At 38.8% G+C, this 20,392-nt stretch overlaps 1 protein-coding gene across 1 annotated transcript in view; it reads left to right on the top strand.

Moving 5' to 3' along the window:
• The window catches only part of stk32a (serine/threonine kinase 32A), a 70,465-nt gene extending 57,597 nt beyond the window's left edge, over window positions 1–12,868 (top strand). The window contains exons 11-12 of the mRNA XM_046040242.1: window positions 9,512–9,576; window positions 12,307–12,868. Of these exons, the coding sequence (XP_045896198.1) occupies window positions 9,512–9,576; window positions 12,307–12,424 (183 nt within the window). The 3' untranslated portion in view covers window positions 12,425–12,868. The remainder of the gene's footprint in view (window positions 1–9,511; window positions 9,577–12,306) is intronic.
• The last annotated feature ends 7,524 nt before the right edge of the window (window positions 12,869–20,392 follow it).

Below are 20,392 nucleotides of genomic sequence, written 5' to 3'. Positions count from 1 at the left end.
CATTTTCGGTAATATGTAACCCCAGAGATCAAAAAATTTGTACAGCAAGGCGTGTCACTACCTGTCCTGTGTTGATAGTCATTCTCCCCTGATATATAAATGTGTAAGAGATATAGTAAATGGTAAAGTACTTTTCTTTTCTACATATTTCATCACAAAAACATTTTACAACAAGAGAGATTTTAGTAATATGCCTTTAAAACAGGTAGTCAGGTCTGTTTATCAGAAGAAATGCATTTAGAGCACAGGGTTTGCCACACTGAGTTCTAGGCTTCTGTCCAATTTTGTCCAGTCTTTCCACTGATACAGTAAAAGCTCAGAGATCAGCAAATTAACACTAACACTAACCATCAGATAGGTTGTGATTTAATTTGTGTGCTTTTACCAGCAATGGTGCAGGACTGTGTGTTGGGTCTGGTCACTATCCAACAACACTGCACCACACCACTGAAACTTGCTTGTACATACAATGTACATACAATATGCACACACACAAAGTCAATACATTTGGAACCTCTCCCATTCTGTCGCACATTAGAACGGTTTATGGGACTCTTTTCTAATAGAAGTAAAGCAATTTGTGTGGTCCAGACCCTAGAGCACATACCTCACCAGCTTGCAATAAGAAGTAGGAGCTGGCCCGAAGTGCGCCATGTTTTATGAAAGCTGACAGCTGCTTGTGGAAACCTGCTTATGTGTATATATCAAGAGATATCTCACTTTGCAGCCAGACAACATTCGTTATCCCTTGGCCCATTCAGACAAAAGCCCCCTATTCTAATGAAATAATGATAGTAGCCTTTCAAGAAAAACATTTATTATGTTTATGGAGTAAGATGAATTAACAGTTTATGGTCAGACTAAGGGAAACTAACATTAAGTCAGTGAAATGGTTTTGTGCTTTTGTGGCTTGCATTTCCTAATTAAATCACCTTATTCATTACGGTTTCACTTGGGCAATATTTGATCAATGTAGCTCGACCATCATGTTCATGTGAAAATGATTTAAACAAACGACTACAAGTATCTTATATTAAAAGAAAGACTGAGCTTTTATGTAGACAAGTGAGGTTTATAAGTGGTAAATATTAATAGCAGTTAAAGATTTACTGATTTACTGAGGTCAAGAATAGAAAATTACATAAAGAAAGTCCTGTTTCACCCCCTCTCTAGAGCACTGCCATTTTGGCACAAAACCTCTAATGTCAGTCCTCCTCTTTAAAGCCTAAAACCTGTCACTTTTAAGGTGCTTTTGATAAATAAGTTTGTTCGGTTTGTTTTCATGGCAAACCTAGAGAGTGATTCACATTTGCCTTTACATCAACCCATCTTATGTTAACATGCTCTATTCCGTAATTAGCCTTGCATGTAATCTACCGTTATCTGTATCTTGTTCAGAATGCTGTGGCCATTCTGGCATCTCAATGTTAGCCTTCCGTCCTTCCCATGTTTCCTCTGATCTTGTTGTCTTTTTTGTACCTGCCCACCTCCTGCCCCATTTTTTTTTTAAATGATGTCACATGGGCTATTTTGTTTGTGTGTTTAAATTTACTGTGAACAGGGAATGGCACCAGGGTAATCAGCCAGGGTAAGCAGTCTTTTAGTCCAAAAATCCTTTTAATTAATATTACCTCAAATATATACTGTTAAATTCAATCCTGAAACATTTCACCTTTCTTTCTAAATGATTTGTTTAATGTGCATATTATTCTTTTCAGTAGTCATATTTAGCTACATGAGCTGGTCTGTCTGTTGGGAAGATACTCGCTTTACTGACTATAAACATCAGTCTGTGTTTGTGCAATGCTTTGCTATATCCATTTACAAAGGGCCTGTGGGGCCACTTGTGATAGATGCACATAAGAGATACTAAGGTAGAAAGTGAGTGCTGTGTGTGTGCGTGTGTGTGTGTGTGTGTTTCAGAAAAAGAGAGGGAGACAGTCTGTGCAGCATTTCTTAAGCATAGCAGATCAATATTGAATGAAGTAAGCTAGTTGCCCTAATGCTTGTCCCAGCTAGCTTCTTACTGGGGCTGCTCTGTAGTCATTTTGCATATTCCTCCTCTTCTCCCCTCATTTTCCTCTTCTCCTCTCCAACCTTATTTCTCCTCCCTTGTCCTCAGACACCTTCCACAATGCTGCTGCATCTACACGTCGCTCTCACTTCCCCCTCCATACAGTATTGGTCCGCTTGCTCATCTATTTTTCTAGCTCCTCTTTTATCTCTCTGTCTCTTCCCCACTGTTGCTGCTACGCTCATAATGCAGCATAAAATTAGCTCAATTAAATCACAGATAATATACAGCAGAAAATTGGACTTGTGCTGTGAGAACAATATAAATTGAAGACTCCAATCATATGTACACACACACACACACACACACACACTTCTCTCTCCTACTCAGAGATGTCATTCCAGTTGATTGTACACTGCATGTATTATAGAATTCATTTAGATAATGTACTTCAGGGTACATTCAAAAAACAGTACAGATGGACAAAGTGCTGAAGAGGTATTGTGCATATGTTGTATGTTTGTGTGTGTCAGGATAGAATAGAGTGAAGTACAGCTTTCTTAATGAAAGCTAAACTCAAAAGAGTGTTGACAATGTAGAGGATTTTGTGACACAGTATTTGTGCTTTTTTAATCTAAAATTTAGTTAGTTAGTAAATTTTAATCTAAAAGTTAGGGCACTATCACAAATATGTTTAAATAGTAGCCTGTATAGAACTGAATTTCAGACCAGTTTAGAACAGTTATGAGTATGACTACAGTAGAAGTATTACAGGATAGGGGTTGGGTGATGTGGCCAAAATCTTATATTACAGTATATGTCATTTTATATCATGGTAACACAATACAGTAATAAATCATGAAATAATTCAGTCTGATTTGCATAGCCTGCCATCAAAATATAGCCTGCTTTTGTGGTGAAGGACATTGTTAAGGTTCATAGACAAAACAATTGTGGCATTGTACACTGTAGCCTAGTAGCTAGCAACATATTTTATATGTAATCTGATTACTTCAATATCAAATACGCAACTACAAACAAGAAAAGTTATGATGCATTATTTGCTCAGTGTATTTTTAGAGAAACTAAATAATAATAAAATCTTCCCATTGAAGTAATCCCTATGAGTAATCCCTGTTTTTACAAATGTTTTTTCTGTACTGTAACGGAATACAGTTGGTATATTTGTATCCTTATTATGTAACGCTGTTACATGCAATCCGTCACTTCCCAAGCCTGTATATATAATATTATATTTATTACTTGTTCTTACTCACCATTGGTTTAAATCACTTAATCTTTTGAGAGAACTCCATGGTTTAATTTAAGTGTTGCGTAACAAGTTGTCATCAACTCCAGTAACTTAACATTCATTTCAACCCTGTCAAAATCCACTAACCAAATTGTCCCTACCTCGTTGCAGACACGTTCACAAGGTCAAGAAGAAGCAGATCAAATCTAAGTGAAAGCAGGGGTTGTTTGAGTGTGAGGGCAGGGTTTTGAGGAAAAGTTACAATATCTGAATGTGAAATGATCAAGTCATGCTCTTACATTGGAATGTGCTGAGAACTTTTCTTCGGTTTTGTTACAGGAGTATTTGTAGTTAAAGTAGATTTTTACACTGAGCAACAGCTGGCTTAGCTGAAACTATTGACATCAGAAATTTCTGGACTATTCAAATTATGGTTTGAGTATTCCTGCTAACCATTTTTTATTATTCCCCATGGGGAGAACAAATTCACACTTTTCACATATGATGAACAGTTCTTCTGAAATCCACAGCACAGGTTTGATGTCTTTGGTTCTGGTAAAATTTAAGAACAATACAGAGTGAGAAAACATAGCATTTTTGTTATACTTTCTAAACTAGTCGATGATCCAAAACTTAACAAATGTATTCTATATTTGTATTGTAATTTAATGCACACTCATAAAAGGTCCATTATTTTGCATATTGTGCTTTTTGTCCACTGTTCTCAAGGTAAGGTCCTTTAAATTTTGGGGGTAATGTTTAATGTATTACAGATTGTTTAAATGTGACATAATCCCTACTTCAACTGCAGAACATATTAGTAGTCCCATTACAAACAAAAGCTTTCCCCAGCTCCAGACAGACACAGTAAGCACAGATAAGGATGCTCAGAAATGTCCCTGTTAGGCTCTTATCCAGCAGAGCACTCCCTGTTGGTTTGTCTCATTAAATGGAGTTTAATCCAGCAGTTGGAACAATTAGCTCCTGAACTGTCTTTTTAAAAGCATCAAATAAAGATAGAGAGGAAGAGACAGAGAGAGAGAAACAAGTGGTGAAGTGTCTACAGTTAAAGAATTTACTTATTTTACCATTGTGCATGAATGCCATTTCCAGCAAGCATCTTTCTTTCCTTTTATCCTTCTATCTTACCTTCATTTTCCCTCCCTTTATTCTTTCTATCTTTCCTTATTTAATTCCTTACTTTTTATCCTTATTTCTGTGCTTCTTTTCTTCCTGCATTTCCTTCTTTCCTGATTTCATTACTTATCCCCCTTATTTAGTTTCATATGTACTTCCTTCCTTCATTAATTCTATATTTCATATGTCCATCTTTCTTTATTTGCTTCCTTCTGTATTTCCTCATATCCGACCCCAAATAAGCATAGCACGGAGATGCAAATCATATAGATTTTTCATATGCAGTGAAGGAGAGAGCAAGTGTGCAAAGAAAAATATCTTTCTTTTAGAAACCTAGATGCCTTTCTGAGTTAAATTTTCTGTGACATATTTGCCTATTCCTACCTTAAAACTCTCCTGTTTTGTTATTTTCCTAAGGTTCATATTCTTATATTTTGGATATATACAGCAGTTCAGGGAGCTTTGTGTAAAGTTTCAAGAGTATACAATTTTATTGTTAAGTGAGGTGACAAAACCTTGGCAAAATGCAGTGCCAAGAATATGACATTACTCTTGACTTATGCTCAAATTTGACCTAAAGATATGGCATGGCAAAAGCTAAGACAGTAAAGATGTAAAAAACAAAGTGGTATTCAACAGATTTAAGACCGTATTTACTCATAGCCACTTCATGCGTCTTAGATACCAATCCAGTATCAAAAAAGCCAAGTGTAAATACAGTACAACCAAGAAAGATTAGACGGATTGTAATCCGATTACTTAAACCGACATGGTGAGGTGGCAGTTTTTTTGGCCGTGTAAATGAAAGCACCTGGATTTTTTCCAGATTTGGGACACTTGAATTGACAAGTTTAAATTGGATCATAGATTCTTTAGAAAGAAAACTGTATGACAAGATACCAGTTAAAAACAGATAGGGAACAGAGGAGAAGACATAAGATAAAGGTCAAGAGCAAGAGTCAGGCATTTTTCAAAATATGCCTCTAAATCAATAGCATAAATACCTCTATCTAAGTTTAGCTGACTGCACTGGAAAAAAACTCTATTGAAAGCATTCAGCAGTGCAGCTTGTCTTCCTTGACTTTGTCCTGCAACTGATCACCAATGCCAATGCAATATGGTAAATAACAAAAAACAAATTCCTGGATTAAGATTAAAAGAGCAACAGAAGAAACCAGAGTTTTTTATTTTGGTATGGGAAAAGGTTATACAAAAGGTTTTTATTTGTCAGGTTCTGTTGTGCCTTTAGATCTAAGAAAAAGTCAATATGACAGCATCAGTGATACACTACATCACACATTGTGTCTCATCTGTCATATCTCTTATGGATCACATCTATCACTGATGTTTGACACATTTGTCACAGTATTTCTCCTCTGTCTCTGTCTGCCTGTTTCTTTCTTTGTCCTTCAGGTAGTCTGCATCACCCACATGGTGGTTATGTACACTGCTCAAAAAAATAAAGGGAACACTTAAACAACACAATGTAACTCCAAGTCAGTCACACTCCTGTGAAATCAAACTGTCCACTTAGGAAGCAACACTGATTGACAATCAATTTCACATTGTTGTGCAAATGGAATAGACAACAGGTGGAAATTATAGGCAATTAGCAAGACACCAATAGAGGACACAATAAAGGAGTGGTTCTGCAGGTGGTGACCACAGACCACTTCTCAGTTCCTATGCTTCCTGGCTGATGTTTTGGTCACTTTTGAATGCTGGCGGTGCTTTCACTCTAGTGGTAGCATGAGACGGAGTCTACAACCCACACAAGTGGCTCAGGTAGTGCAGCTCATCCAGGATGGCACATCAATGCGAGCTGTGGCAAGAAGGTTTGCTGTGTCTGTCAGCGTAGTGTCCAGAGCATGGAGGCGCTACCAGGAGACAGGCCAGTACATCAGGAGACGTGGAGGAGGCTGTAGGAGGGCATCAACCCAGCAGCAGGACCGCTACCTCCGCCTTTGTGCAAAGAGGAGCAGGACGAGCACTGCCAGAGCCCTGCAAAATGACCTCCAGCAGGCCACAAATGTGCATGTGTCTGCTCAAACGGTCAGAAACATGAGGGTGGTACGAGGCCCGACGTCCACAGGTGGGGGTTGTTCTTACAGCCCAACACCGTGCAGGACGTTTGCCATTTGCCAGAGAACACCAAGACTGGCAAATTCGCCACTGGCGCCCTGTGCTCTTCACAGATGAAAGCAGGTTCACACTGAGCACATGTGACAGACGTGAGAGTCTGGAGACGCCGTGGAGAACGTTCTGCTGCCTGCAACATCCTCCAGCATGACTGGTTTGGCGGTGGGTCAGTAATGGTTTGGGGGGCTGCACAGCCCTCCATGTGCTCGCCAGAGGTAGCCTGACTGCCATTAGGTACCGAGATGAGATCCTCAGACCCCTTGTGAGACCATATGCTGGTGCGGTTGGCCCTGGGTTCCTCCTAATGCAAGACAATGCCATACCTCATGTGGCTGGAGTGTGTCAGCAGTTCCTGCAAGAGGAAGGCATTGATGCTATGGACTGAATCCAATTGAGCACATCTGGGACATCATGTCTCGCTCCATCCACCAACGCTACGTTGCACCACAGACTGTCCAGGAGTTGGCGGATGCTTTAGTCCAGGTCTGGGAGGAGATCCCTCAGGAGACCATCCAGAGCATGCCCAGGCGTTGTAGGGAGGTCATACAGGCATGTGGAGGCCACACACACTACTGAGCCTCATTTTGACTTGTTTTAAGGACATTACATCAAAGTTGGATCGGCCTGTAGTGTGGTTTTCCACTTTGATTTTGAGTGTGACTCCAAATCCAGACCTCTATGGGTTGATAAATGTGATTTCCATTGATAATTTTTGTGTGATTTTGTTGTGATTTTTGTCAGCACATTCAACTATGTAAAGAAAGGAGTATTTAATGAGATTATTTCATTCATTCAGATCTAGGATGTGTTATTTTAGTGTTCCCTTTATTTTTTTGAGCTCTGTGATACTACTGTGACAGAGCCCCGTTATCAGAAACCCACGAGAAAAGAAACTGTCTTTCTTTTTCATTTGCAATTACTGAATATGCCAACCATAGACCTGCTTCTTGTTTCTTCTCTCTCTCTTGTGCACTCATGCGCAATGAGTATATAATGCACACTCTACACCTCCTGTTCTTTTCCGTCACTTTTGAAATGTTCCTACAAAACCGCCCTCTCCTCTTCCCCTGCCATGTAGTTCAAGGCTTTTGGTCTTCCATTGGCTGCTCCCCGGCTGTCACCGGGAGTCACTGGAGTGGTGTGCGGAGAAGCAGCATGTAATCATACTTGCGAGTGTTCAGGAAATCCTCCAAAGTGAAGATATTTTGGAGTGGACAGTTTGAAGTTAGTAGTTACTTTTGGAATTTGTATTTTATTTACATTATGGTAAGGTGTATACACGTAGGTGTGATATTGGTAGGTCTTGAAAAACTCTCATCCACACAAGCAAATGGAACACACCCTTCTGCATTTGTTCATTTTCTTGCTAATGCCTCTCCTAGTGTGTCTCTCTGACACACACACAGTGTCATAATGATGATGTCTATGATCTCTCTCCTCGCCACCTCCTTGGGAGAGTGGGATAGCACCTGTCTACGTGTCTTGGCACTACAGCAGTGCGAGGACAGCCTGTCATGACAGAGTCGGATGTTTTTTACTTGATTAAGTGGGCAAAATATGTATGAGTACATGGAGCAGGTGGGGTGTCCATAAGTGTCCTCTAAAGTTAGGTCAGTTTCCTTGTCTGGCATCTTATTAAATGTGAAGAACCTGATATGAGGAAAGTAGTACTTACAGTCTACTGTCTGTTGAATAGTTTGCAGCTATACAGTGCATGTGTTTCAGCCAGCAGGTACTATGAGACTGTCAGTGGTTTTTGCCTCTGATCAGTAACACCAAATCAGATTTATCTGCATTGAATGTAAATGATTCTGATTCTGTAGCTGGGAACAATGTTCAGTTCAGTTCTCATCTCAGTTCTCATTCAAACATGTAAAACATGAACAAAATTCGTTTACCAGGTCCAGCAGCCTACAGAATAAATAACAAGTGTACAGAATAAATAACAAATTAAAATATCCATCCATTCATCCATCCATCCATCCATCCATCCATCCATCGTCAACCGCTTATCCTGCATACAGGGTCGCGGGGGGGTGGGGGGTGGAGCCAATCCCAGCTGACATCGGGCGAAAGGCGGGGAACACCCTGGACAGGTCACCATTCCATCGCAGGGCCACACATGGACAAACAACCACTCACACTCACACCTAAGGACAATTTTAGTGTCACCAATTAACCTAGTCCGCATGTCTTTGGACATTGAAATAATATTAACTATAATAAACAGATATTTAAAACCATAGTTAAAAACCATATGGCATCATTAAAGTGCCTTGTGCAGTAGCAGCAATGTGAGAGCAAAGGGCAGGTTGAACTCTAAGCCAGGGAGTTCATAAGCTTCACAGCCTCTGGAAAGAAGCTGCACGTTGGCCTTCTTGTTCTTGCTTTTAGGCTGTGCAACCTTTTGCCAGAGGGGAGGGTGGTAAACAGTTTGTGCGCCAGGTGGATGGGGTCCTTCATGATACCTGATGCTCTGCTCCTGCACCTGCTGACATAGATGTCATCTAGGGAAGGGATGCTGCTACTTGTTATTTTTTTAGCAGATTTAACTACTCATTGCAGCGCCTTCCTGTCAACCACAAAGCAGTTTCCATACCAGACAGTGATGGAGGATGTTAGTGTGCTCTCCATGACACACCGGTAAAAACAGGTCAGGATAGCAGGATTGAGGTCAGCCCACTTCAGCCTCCTCAAAAAGTACAGGCATTGGTGGGCCTTCTTAATAATGGTGGCTGTGTTGGTGGCCCATGTGAGGTCATTGGAGATGTGCAGGCCCAGATATTTAAAGGTGGACACCATCTCCACAGTTACTCCATAAATGAAGAGGGGAGAAGGTGAGGTATGAACTCTCCCTCTAAAGTCCATGACCAGTGATGACTAATGATCGGCTCAAATCTTGTTGGCTTTTTCAGAATTGCCAGCAGTGACCACTGAGTTGTTGATGTTGTTGTGTGTTTCTCCTCCAGAATGGTCAGTTGCAGCAGCGACTGGATAATGTCCAAAGAGACTTCATTGTCTTCAACAGAGAAAAGTAAGGAACCTCCATTACCTGTCCTACACACAATATATTGGTATAATTTTTAATTTAATTAAAACTATTATGTTGATAATGGCAATATTCCAAATAAATGTCTTAATATCTTCAAATACTGGCAGTCTCCACAGTGGAGTTCAAAATGGGATGCAACTTCAATAGTGTGGAAGTGGTTTGGTTACAATTGATCAGCTTTACAACAAACCACAGGTATATGTAAATGTGTAGACAATCTTATTTCACCACTTCAAGCAGAAGCACCTGGTTGAGTAAGAGGAGAGCCAAGAGCTCAACAGCTATTGTGAGTCCAAAACCAAAAATATTTTGTCATTTTGTCAATAATTTCATATTCCAAAAATACCTTGAATATCAGGGACTGGCTGAGTGCAGAGGCAGGTTAGGACCCAAACGCAAGACACAAAAGCAAGATGCAATGCAGGTGGTTTATTTAAACCAACAATAAATTAAACAGGCTCTCACTGGTACAAGTCCAAACAAAAGTAAATCCAAACTGAGGTAAGCAAAGGCAGGGTAATCCAGAAACACAGGGACAGGGCAGAACACTCAACAAAAGACAACAACAAGGACCAGACAGGGACTAAACAAAACTGAGGGCTTATATACACAGGCAAACGAGCGGGGCGGGAAGCACAGCTGAAACACATCAGGTAATCAAAGAGGAAGCAAACTAGACAAGGACACATGAGTACTGAATACTACAAAGTAAAACAGGAAGTAAAGCACACGGGAACACACTAGAGCAGATCTACCAAAGTAAAACACAAAACATGGAAAGGCAAAATCAGGGCATGGACTGAGACCGGACCAAACAGGAGACAGGACTACACTAAAACATTGAAACCTAGGACTAGGGACTCGAGCAAGTAAAAAACATGCAGATAAACATAACTAACATTGCTACCAAAACCCTAAACATGACAAGATCAAGTAAGTCTTATAGAAACAGAACCCACAACCATGAAACCAGATAAAGAGTAAACTCGGACATGTGAATGAACAAACAAGGCTACACAGAGAAACACAGAACCAGAAACAGACTTAAACAGGATCACATGAACACAAAACCACATCCCTAACATTGGAATATTGTGATATTATATTATGGCCATATCACCCACCCCTACTACACATTCTTTACAACCAACACTATACATCATAATATTGCCATTGTAGTGTTAACACTGAGGAAACATGACAACTGTCAGTGTTGTGAAACTAAAAACATTTGATAAACAGTGCTTGATTTTCAAAATAAAGATGTAATTTTAAATATTTAATGTTCTTTTAAGTAAAAAGGCACACAATATTTAACAAATACCGTTTGGCTGGCTGTATGTGTGTTAAAAATATTCTGTAGATTGTAGCCCTAATTTGAAGAGAAAAAAAGTTTTCCTTGTTGGCTGGTGAAAGCATGCAGGATGGTGTGAAAGGACAGTAATGTGGCTATTTGTGGCAGAAGAACTGGCCCATATATGTGGGTGTGTGATTGAGGCAGAAACACAGTGGGTGGCAGAGAGAGAATCCCCATGTTAACTAGATACTGTGTATGAAAAATAGATGTTTCTGGAAGTATATCCAAAACTGACAGACTAACTTGCATACAGAAAATTATGATCAATTTCAGCTTCTTGTAACCTGTCTAAATCATTTAACAATCGTATCCTTCCCTAGAGCATAAACAAAAGCTCATAGAAGATTAGGATTTTGAGGAAAATAACTAGTAAAAGGCTCACATGATTGTCCAGTCTTGCACTGGCTTTTGCTGAAAGATTGTACTTGACAATAGAAAAAGGATAAATATGTTAAGGATCAGATTTTCTAGGGCTTTAGAAATTTCAAAGAACTAAGCATAGCTACCTTCAGAAGAAACAATGAAAATTTAAGTTAGAAATTTTAATATAAAATGTGAATTATAGTGTATTTGTGAGTGAAAAAAGGTATGGTCTTAAACACACAAAGAGTAGGTCAAACTGTTTGTGAAACAATACAGAGGAAATAAAGAAAGTAGTGAGACAAAAAGCCCAAATTAAAAAACTAAACACTGCAAAGCAATATTTGTTTAACAAGGAATACATGACATACACAAAAATCAGGCTATACATTATTATTTTTGCACTATAAAGTATGGCGGAACAATACACAGTATAGAGAAGCCAAATGTTAAGGTAAACTGGTAAAAGGACCTTCACAAGGCCATTACAAGGTAACATGGTAACATAGTAAAATATCTTACATCAGCCTCTATCTTTGGCCAAAGCTTTTGGTAAAATTATAAAAAGCCAATAACATTGGTTGCTAACATATTAGCGGCTCATCTTCACCATCACAGGGCAAAACATGAGTTAGATAATACAGTATCAGTACCATTAGTTACATTTTACCCTGTTAAAGCTTTGGTTAAGAAAACCAACCCATTCTCATATCTCAAGTCATCACATATGGATGCATGGTCAAGACCAGTTACCCGTTAGTAACATTAGCTACTAACTTTGTCCATCGCAGGATCAACATCATGCTAAAATGATGAAATGTCAGTGACATTACTTACTAACTTTGGTCATCACATAGCTACGGCAAAGGTAAAATGACAAAAGACTTCACATCACATGGCTAGAAAGTACACAAGCACAATGACAATGGATACAACAAAAACTTGCACTGTCACTGTTAATTCAATATTAACAAGAGATGTTCTTTACTCAACAGGTCAAGGAAAGCAGTGGTGGATATAGAGTCCTCTGAGCTGTCCATGAGTGAGAAGAACAAGGCAATAGAAGATGGACAGAACAACAATGTTGAACCGGCTGCCTACTTATCAGGATAGGGCTCATGACTCGAAATCCCTACTTACTCCCTTATCACCTGCACCTGCCCACAGCTTGTAGATCAGCAATTTACACTCAGACACCTATTGTTCAGCACAGGCACTCAGATTCGGTCTTCAATGTTCCTGCACCACTACATTGATAAGAACACAAATGCAGAATGCACCACTGATCACACACAGAAACCACATTATCAAGTGCTCCAGAACTGTAGTGAAATGGAACCCTGGAGCAGCAGCCATGCCACAGCCAGGCTTTTTCGCTTTACCGTCACAGAGAAGACTGACTCTCAGCCGAGTGACACTCATATCATGCTTCCTTACATCACTCTGGTGCTCTAAGGTCTGCTCAACCTCTACTCTGGGCAGTGTGCTGAAATGAAGAGGGAGTCACTCCCCTGCCAAAAAGGAGACAATGCCGCACCTACTCAGCTGTCGCAGGAAATAAAGTTGGATGTGGTCACCTTTAGCTGAAAGTTGTATATGCTGCTGCTGTCTTGACGGGACACTCAGATTTTTTATCTCAGTGAGGCATTTTTCTGGTTAATTACAGTTATTTAAATATAACAATGGTTCTCCAGTGCCACATGGAAATGGACTTAACAAGAATTGGCGTAATGAGTTGGGTTGGCAACATATATTCAAAAACAACGTCATAGGAAGATGGTCTTGTCCCATGTGATCTACATGACTTGAGATTCGAGTTTGACACTTAAGAGTACAAAACATTAAAATGGAGAGGTTTAAAAGGTAAAACGAGGCCTTTTGTTTTAAAGACAGCAACCACAGATTCCTCTAAGATATAAAACAAAGAGCTGAACTGTAGGCTTCAGCGTGAATGGCTCGCTTTATCATAGCAGCAGATACATGGTTGCAGTGGTCATTATGCTTAGCTTTAGCTAGTCAAGCTAACAAAGATGGTAGGATTGCACCAATTTGTACAATGTCCCAACTCGATCACCTGCAGATATAGTCAAAACAAGCTGCAAGTTTTCTTCACTTGTGTATGCTTTAAGTTACGGAGTGAATACAGAAATATGTATACGGAGTTGCTCAGTTAAGGCTACCAGATGTGGTTGAAAGCTTTGGATACACCAAGTTAAGTGGACCTTCTGATGAAAGTTTTTTTCTGTCAAACTGGTGTTAAACTCCTTTAAAACATTTTAGACTAACCTTTGCCTCAATCTGTAATGACCAGATGGGTCTTGAAATAAAGGTTTATAGCTATGAAAACGTAGAAAAGGTAGATGGTAGATGTTCTGCACTGAACCTTGCTTTGCACATGCTTCTTCATCAACTGTAGCATTTATGCACAGAGAGACAAAGAAAAACTAAAGCTGTGAGTGAAAACTTATTCTCCTTTTATAGACAAGGTTTAAGCTGAGTCCTACATAAGATTAATTTTTTCAGTTACTGTCTGCATTGAAATTTGTTTTTGTCAATTTTTTTTTAATGTTCTTCCTCTTTTGTGTTGGATAAAACCAATTACAAATGTGCCACCAGATAAGATAAATTTGTATTTGCAATGAATTGCTCCCATAGAAGAATACATTCTGCAACATGATGGTATTCAACAGTAACTCAGCACCAACCGGATAACACAGTGGAAAAACCTATTGACTTTCACATTTTTTCAGGTTCAGAGTAAAAAAACTGCAAAAAAGGAAACAAATAAACACCAGAATAGGCACTACCCCCGATTCATACTGTAAGCTTTACTGTAGAAGTGGTTAAAACCATGTCTAAGAAACCACACCTGCCTCTGACGTTTGCAGAGGGATGCCTTATACCACAGATATGGCACACAGCTGGTTCCCTTAAACAATATGTGCAGGTAGTAAAAACCTTTTTCAGAATCAGTCAGTACATGTGATTTCTACTGATGCTTAGTCACTCTATTGACCTTGAGCTTATCTATCTGCAATATGACTCAATCCTTTCAAGTCTATGATACTTGTAATTATATTTAAAACATACTTCACTCTATTCAATTCATCACTGTTGGCACTTTTCTATTGAAAACAAAGTTTTAGACTTACCTTTGTGTTATTGTTGTTGTTGTTGTTGTTGTTGTCGTCATTGATGTAATTTTACATATCCAAAGGTGGTTTCCTGTATAAGTTGTATAATATAGCGGGATAGTTAAACAGATGGACTAATCCTGGGTAAATCCAGAATAAATAAAATTTGTGAATGATTATCGGAATTTGTTCATATATAATTGGAGTACCAGATGGTACAGATGTGGCAGATAAACCCCTCCAAAAAGTAAATGTGTAAAATAATCAGTTGACCCAGGCAAAACCATTTTTCAACAAAACGTCTATCTAAAAACAAGTTTAGTCTGGGAACAGAACTGTTCCACACCTGTGAATTTCATTCCTATTAAGGTTTTGTTGTCCTTCAGTTGTCATTGTGTGTTTATTGTATTCATATGTGATGGAGTTGCAAACTATTAAGGTGTGCCTTAAATAATGACTTTCTTTTTCTGAACCAATCTGACTTTGCCTTGTGCTTTATTTCATTGTATGTCTGCCTGAATTACCATATTTTATTGAATAAGGATTATGAAGTAAAATGAGACAAACAATGACGCCAGTAACCAAAGCAAAATCAAGAAGGTGTGCTGCATGTGTGTAGGTGTTGATTGCTCTCCACTATCCTAAATGTAATACTGCCCCCCAATGTCAACTTACTAGTAGTACATTTAGTAATCTACAGAGAGGCACAACAACTATGGTTAACATGCACAATATTGAAAAACCGCACTATTGACAAGGCAGCCGCAGGGAATGGCAAGCAAGCGCAACAAACGTTATGTTCATACCTTCTTGTTTTACCCTTCACTGTGTGTTAAATGAATAAATCAATACTTCAAAAAATTTGACAAATTATACGAGGGCCGTAATGGTTCAAGCACTGCATGGATCACTATGGGGCATGGGCTGTCCGTCAGCTGTCTTGAAACTTGGAAGCTGTTAAGTTTTGCTATGTTTTATGTTGTTTTACTGTTTATTTTGTAGGTTAGCTAACTTGGCGTTAGCATATTGCACGGTTAATGTGGCTAGCAGGCAGGGCAATGTTGGACTAAGTAACGTAATATTGAGGGTCAGTCAAGAGAAACTGTGTGAACGTTAAGCTGATGAGTTTAGTAAGCTGGATGCCTATAACTCTTTGTTTTTCTTTTTGTGGAACTTTAGCTATACTACAGTGCAGTTGATAACGTTTTTTTTTATTTAACCAGATGATCTCATTGAGATTTAAAACCTCTTTTACAAGAGAGACCTGGCCAAAATAGCAGCATATTGACAAAGCAGTTACAAATATGAAACACGAGCACACGCACAACAACAGAGAACAATTAACAAGACCCTTATGATACATAAACAAACAACATTAGACCACTTAAAAGTACAATTTATACATACCGTAAGTTTATAGGATTTAGTTATTTTAAAAGCAGTGACAACAATTTATAGCGTCTACTTCCAAGTCTTTCATGCTGTGTTTAAATTCACCAAAAGGGATCAGATTTCGCAACTGCAAATCAGTCTGCAATGTGTTCCAGGTGGATGGGGCAACATAACTAAAGGCCTTCTTACCGAGCTCTGTACGGACCGTAGGTACAGATTACAAATACAAGTTACCGGAGCGCAAATTATAGGGACTGATATTGCATGATATATAAGTGCAAAGATAAGAGGGTCTGTGCAAGTCTATGCAACATAGACTTGATGCAACATGAGCCAATGTATGTGCCTCCTCACTGATAATGAGGGCCAGTTTGTCATTTTGTACAAGGTACAATGATGTGTTAATGCTTTACATTCAGTCACAAACCTCAAAGCACTATGGTAGACAGTATCAAAGAAAGACAAACATCGGCCAGGCGCATTTCTATAGAGCAGGTCACCGTAATCGAGTGCAGTGAGAAAGGTTGCAGCAATCAATCTCTTCCTGGTTTTCCAAGAAAAACAGGCTTTGTTTCTAAAATAAAGTCCTACTTTCAGTTTGAGCTTTTGTACCAGTTTATCAATGTGCGACTTAAAAGAGAGCTGATCATCAATTAATATACCCAAATATTTGTACAATTGGACTTGTTTGATCTGCACACCATGTATAGTAAAAATACCTGGAAGACTGTCCAGAGACTTAAAAAAGCATAATCTTAGTTTTCTCAATATTCAAAAATAGCTTTAGCTGATATAGTTGAACCTGAACAAGGTTTAAAGCAGATTTTAAACAAGAAAAAGCTTGATGTAAAGTAGCAGCCTTACAATAAATAATGGTATCATCAGCATAAAAATGGAAATGAGCCTGTGGGATGTCTTGACCCAAGTTATTAATATAAATGGTAAATAAAATAATAATAATAATAATAATCCTTATTTGTAGAGCACTTTTCAAAGTTACAAAGTGCTTTAACAAGTGTAAAGAATAATACAAAAAAAAAAGATAAGAGCATGAAAATTTAATATAAAATTAGTAAAATACAATAAAATAAAAGGGATAAAATAAAGTCAAATAAGATCGGGAAAAGCTCTCCTATAAAAGTATGTTTTAAGAAGGGACTTAAAAGAGTTCACTGACTCAGCCGACCTGATTTCCTCGGGCAGGCTGTTCCAGAGCCTCGGGGCCCTGACAGCAAACGCTCTGTCCCCTTTAGTTTTCAGTCGAGACTCTGGAACAGACAACAGACCTCTGCCCGAGGATCTCAAGGTACGTGCTGGACTGGACCCAAGACAGATCCTTGCGGTACACCACTTGATACATTCAGTGTTGCAGATTTGAGATCGTCAAAATAAACACACTGTGTTCTGTCTGCCAAATAGTTGGTAAACCAGTCAACAGTATGGTCAGAAAAACCAATATTGCGTAGGTTTTCCAGTAAAACGCAAAGGTCCACTGTATCAAATGCTTTCAATAAATCTATAAAAAGAGATACACAGGTGTTCTTGCAGTCCATTGCTTCAAAAATTTCATTAATGACCTTCATTGTAGCAGTAGTAGTACTGTGCTGCCTTCGAAACCCAGACTGTGAGTCAGACAAAATACGGTTGGAAACCAAATAGTCCTTTTGCTGATCATCAACCAATGATTCGAAAACTTTAGCTAAAACTGGCAACTTGGAAATCGGTCTATAATTATCCAAAAGCGAGGGATCACCTCCCTTTAAAAGACGGAGTACATAGGCCGATTTCCAAATTATTGGAATCTCATTGTTGACCAGGGTGAGGTTATAAATGATTGAAATTGGTTTAGCAATAAAATCAGCAGCTATTCTCAAAAAATAAGGCTCTAGATCAGAGGTCACTAATAGGCTGACCTACAGCGGATTTATTATTGTGACTTACTACCTCGTGACGGAGCATTTCTATTTGAACCCGCGCAGCTTTTCTAGCATTTACTGTACTGGTTTAGCGGCCCAGGAAACTCACAGACCAATCGCATGTGCTCTAATCATCTCATGTGATACTGCTCAGCCAATCAAATCTGTACAGTCGACTCCACGTCCGTGAGTGAGATACACTGGAGACGTTTTGGAAACGCACACGGAGAGAGGAGGCGGAAGAGAAAATAGATTTCACATGGCTTTTAATCAAGAATGTACAGATTCCCACGGGCAGTTTAAAGACAGAATATCTCATAGATCTCCAATCATAGCTGGCAGGACAAGAGAAAGTAGGGAAGTGGCTATGTAAAAGGGAATGAAAGAGAGAAGGAAGCATTACAGCTGTTCATTAGCTAAGATGTGTCAAGTGTTTATTATAAAATTGGTTAAGACTGCACTTCATCACTTCAGCTACACTTTTTATTTACTTTTTTTCTAAAAATCTGGCACTTTACATAGTTTAGAATTCATTATTTCGTATTTATTATCCCTCCAGTTTTATTTGAAAACTGAATATTGTTGAAATATTGTCAGTTGTTGACTAAAAACATATATGTTGATACAACTATACGCTATGGCCCTGAATGATAACCTCTTTGAATTCTAATTGAATACCCCTGCTCTAGATTATCAGGACCAGGAGATTTACTTGGGTCCAAGGCAATGAGAGCTGTTTGCACATCTGCGACAGAGAAAGGCGTTAGGCAAAAGGCCTCTTTACTCACCACAGATTTCGGGAGCGGTCCTGAAGAATGTAAGCAGTCACGGTTGCATTGCTTGGAAGGAGCTGACGCTCAAACAAGGAACCAGCTTCCACAAAGTGCTTATTAAAACAAACTTTTCTGATATGACGACTTTGTCATTGATAATACATGGAGGTAATTCATTATGAGAATTTAAAGTGACAACCGATTTCAGTGCTTTCCAGAATTTCCGGGGATTGTTTAGGTTTTCTGTGGTAGCTGCTAGATAAAAAACTGATTTTTAATAAAAAAAACGTGCAGCGATTGCGCAGCTGTCTAAAACTGAGCCCATCTGAATCTGTCCCAGATTGCCTGGCTTTAGCCCAGACTTGGTTTCTCTGCTGAAGATTAGCTAACTCCGGGGGTTACCATGCGTTATCACGTCCCTTTACCCTTAACCTTTGGAAGGGAGCATGCTTGTGAACAATTCCAATAAAACCATCATAAAAATATTTCCAAGCTAGCTCCACGTTGTCAATAAGTGCAATTCTGTCCCAGTCAAAGTAAGACAAATCATGCAAAAATGCTTGCTCACAGAAGTGCTTCAAATTTCGTTTAAAGATAATTCTAGGTTTAATCTTAGGGAGTTTTGTATTTCTTACTGCTGCAATGACACCGTAATCACTTAAATCATTAGCAAACACACCTACATCTGAATATTTATGAGGTGTGTTTGTTAAAAACAGGTCAATAAGAGTAGATTTGTTAGGGTTTTTGGTATTAGGTCTAGTGGGACTATTTATTATCTGAGTAAGATCATTACAGTGATTTTTAAAATCATCTGACACAGAGGATAACCAGTCCCAATTTAAATCTCCAACTAAAATAATGTCACTGCCGTCAAGTTCATTTGAAAATGCCATCATATTTGGTAAGGCGTCAGCAACAGCAGAAGGGGGTCTGTAACAGCCAATGATATTAATATGCTGACCTTTGGCTATTTCAAGGTTAATGCTAAGATCTCAAATTGTTTAACAGTAGATTGAGAAAATAAGATCCTGGTGTTAAATTTAGTCTTAACATAAATTGCAACACCACCCCCCTTCTTTAGACGATCACAACGGAAAACTCTATCACAATGTCCTTATCTAAGGTAGATTTTTTAAGCCAGGTTTCAGAAATTACTAGGACATCTGCATCTGTTTGAATAGCCCATGTTCTGACCAAGTCCATTTTTGGTAATAAACTACAAACATTGAGTGAATAAAACTTTAAAAAAAAAAATCTTCAGGAGTACTAATGGTGCTTTCAGACCAAAAGCGAAGCGAGCGTTCGGCGCGGTGAGTTTACATACAAAGTCAATGCAAAGACAGATTTCGTGTAAAAATCGGCTGTCTGTAGTCCTCTCAGCGCTGCAGTAAACACAGCCACTCGTTCCACTCTGTAGCAGATCTAGGCTACGTAAAATTTGAACAGTTATGAAAATTAATATTTCCGGGAATATTTATGCCTCGAAATTAGGAGCACCACCTAAAGATTTGCTTGTCCGCCCAAGGCTTTCGGTCCTTGAGTATAGCCTGAGAATTACACAAATTTCTGGTAATTTTTTAGTTGTTACTGGTTCAGTTATTCTGAAATCGTAAACTCTAGTCAGTCAATCTCAAATCTGAGGGTGAGTTCTATGTATAGGGACTCTAGATTCTTAATAACACACACACAACATCACTGTGCTCAAGGTGAATTTATTAACTAACAAAAGAGAGTACAATAGTGGGTAAATGTGGTAATATTACAGGGACAACAGTCAATATGACAACCAGGAGGTAATGAACAGGGTAGCCTATGTAAGGTTCGATTGAATTTCAGTTTATATTGTAGAGGGAGAGAATTCTA

The sequence above is a fragment of the Micropterus dolomieu genome, linkage group LG23, assembly GCF_021292245.1.
Source record: "Micropterus dolomieu isolate WLL.071019.BEF.003 ecotype Adirondacks linkage group LG23, ASM2129224v1, whole genome shotgun sequence".
Lineage (NCBI taxonomy): Eukaryota > Metazoa > Chordata > Actinopteri > Centrarchiformes > Centrarchidae > Micropterus > Micropterus dolomieu.
This window is presented reverse-complemented; position numbering and strand designations above follow the sequence as displayed.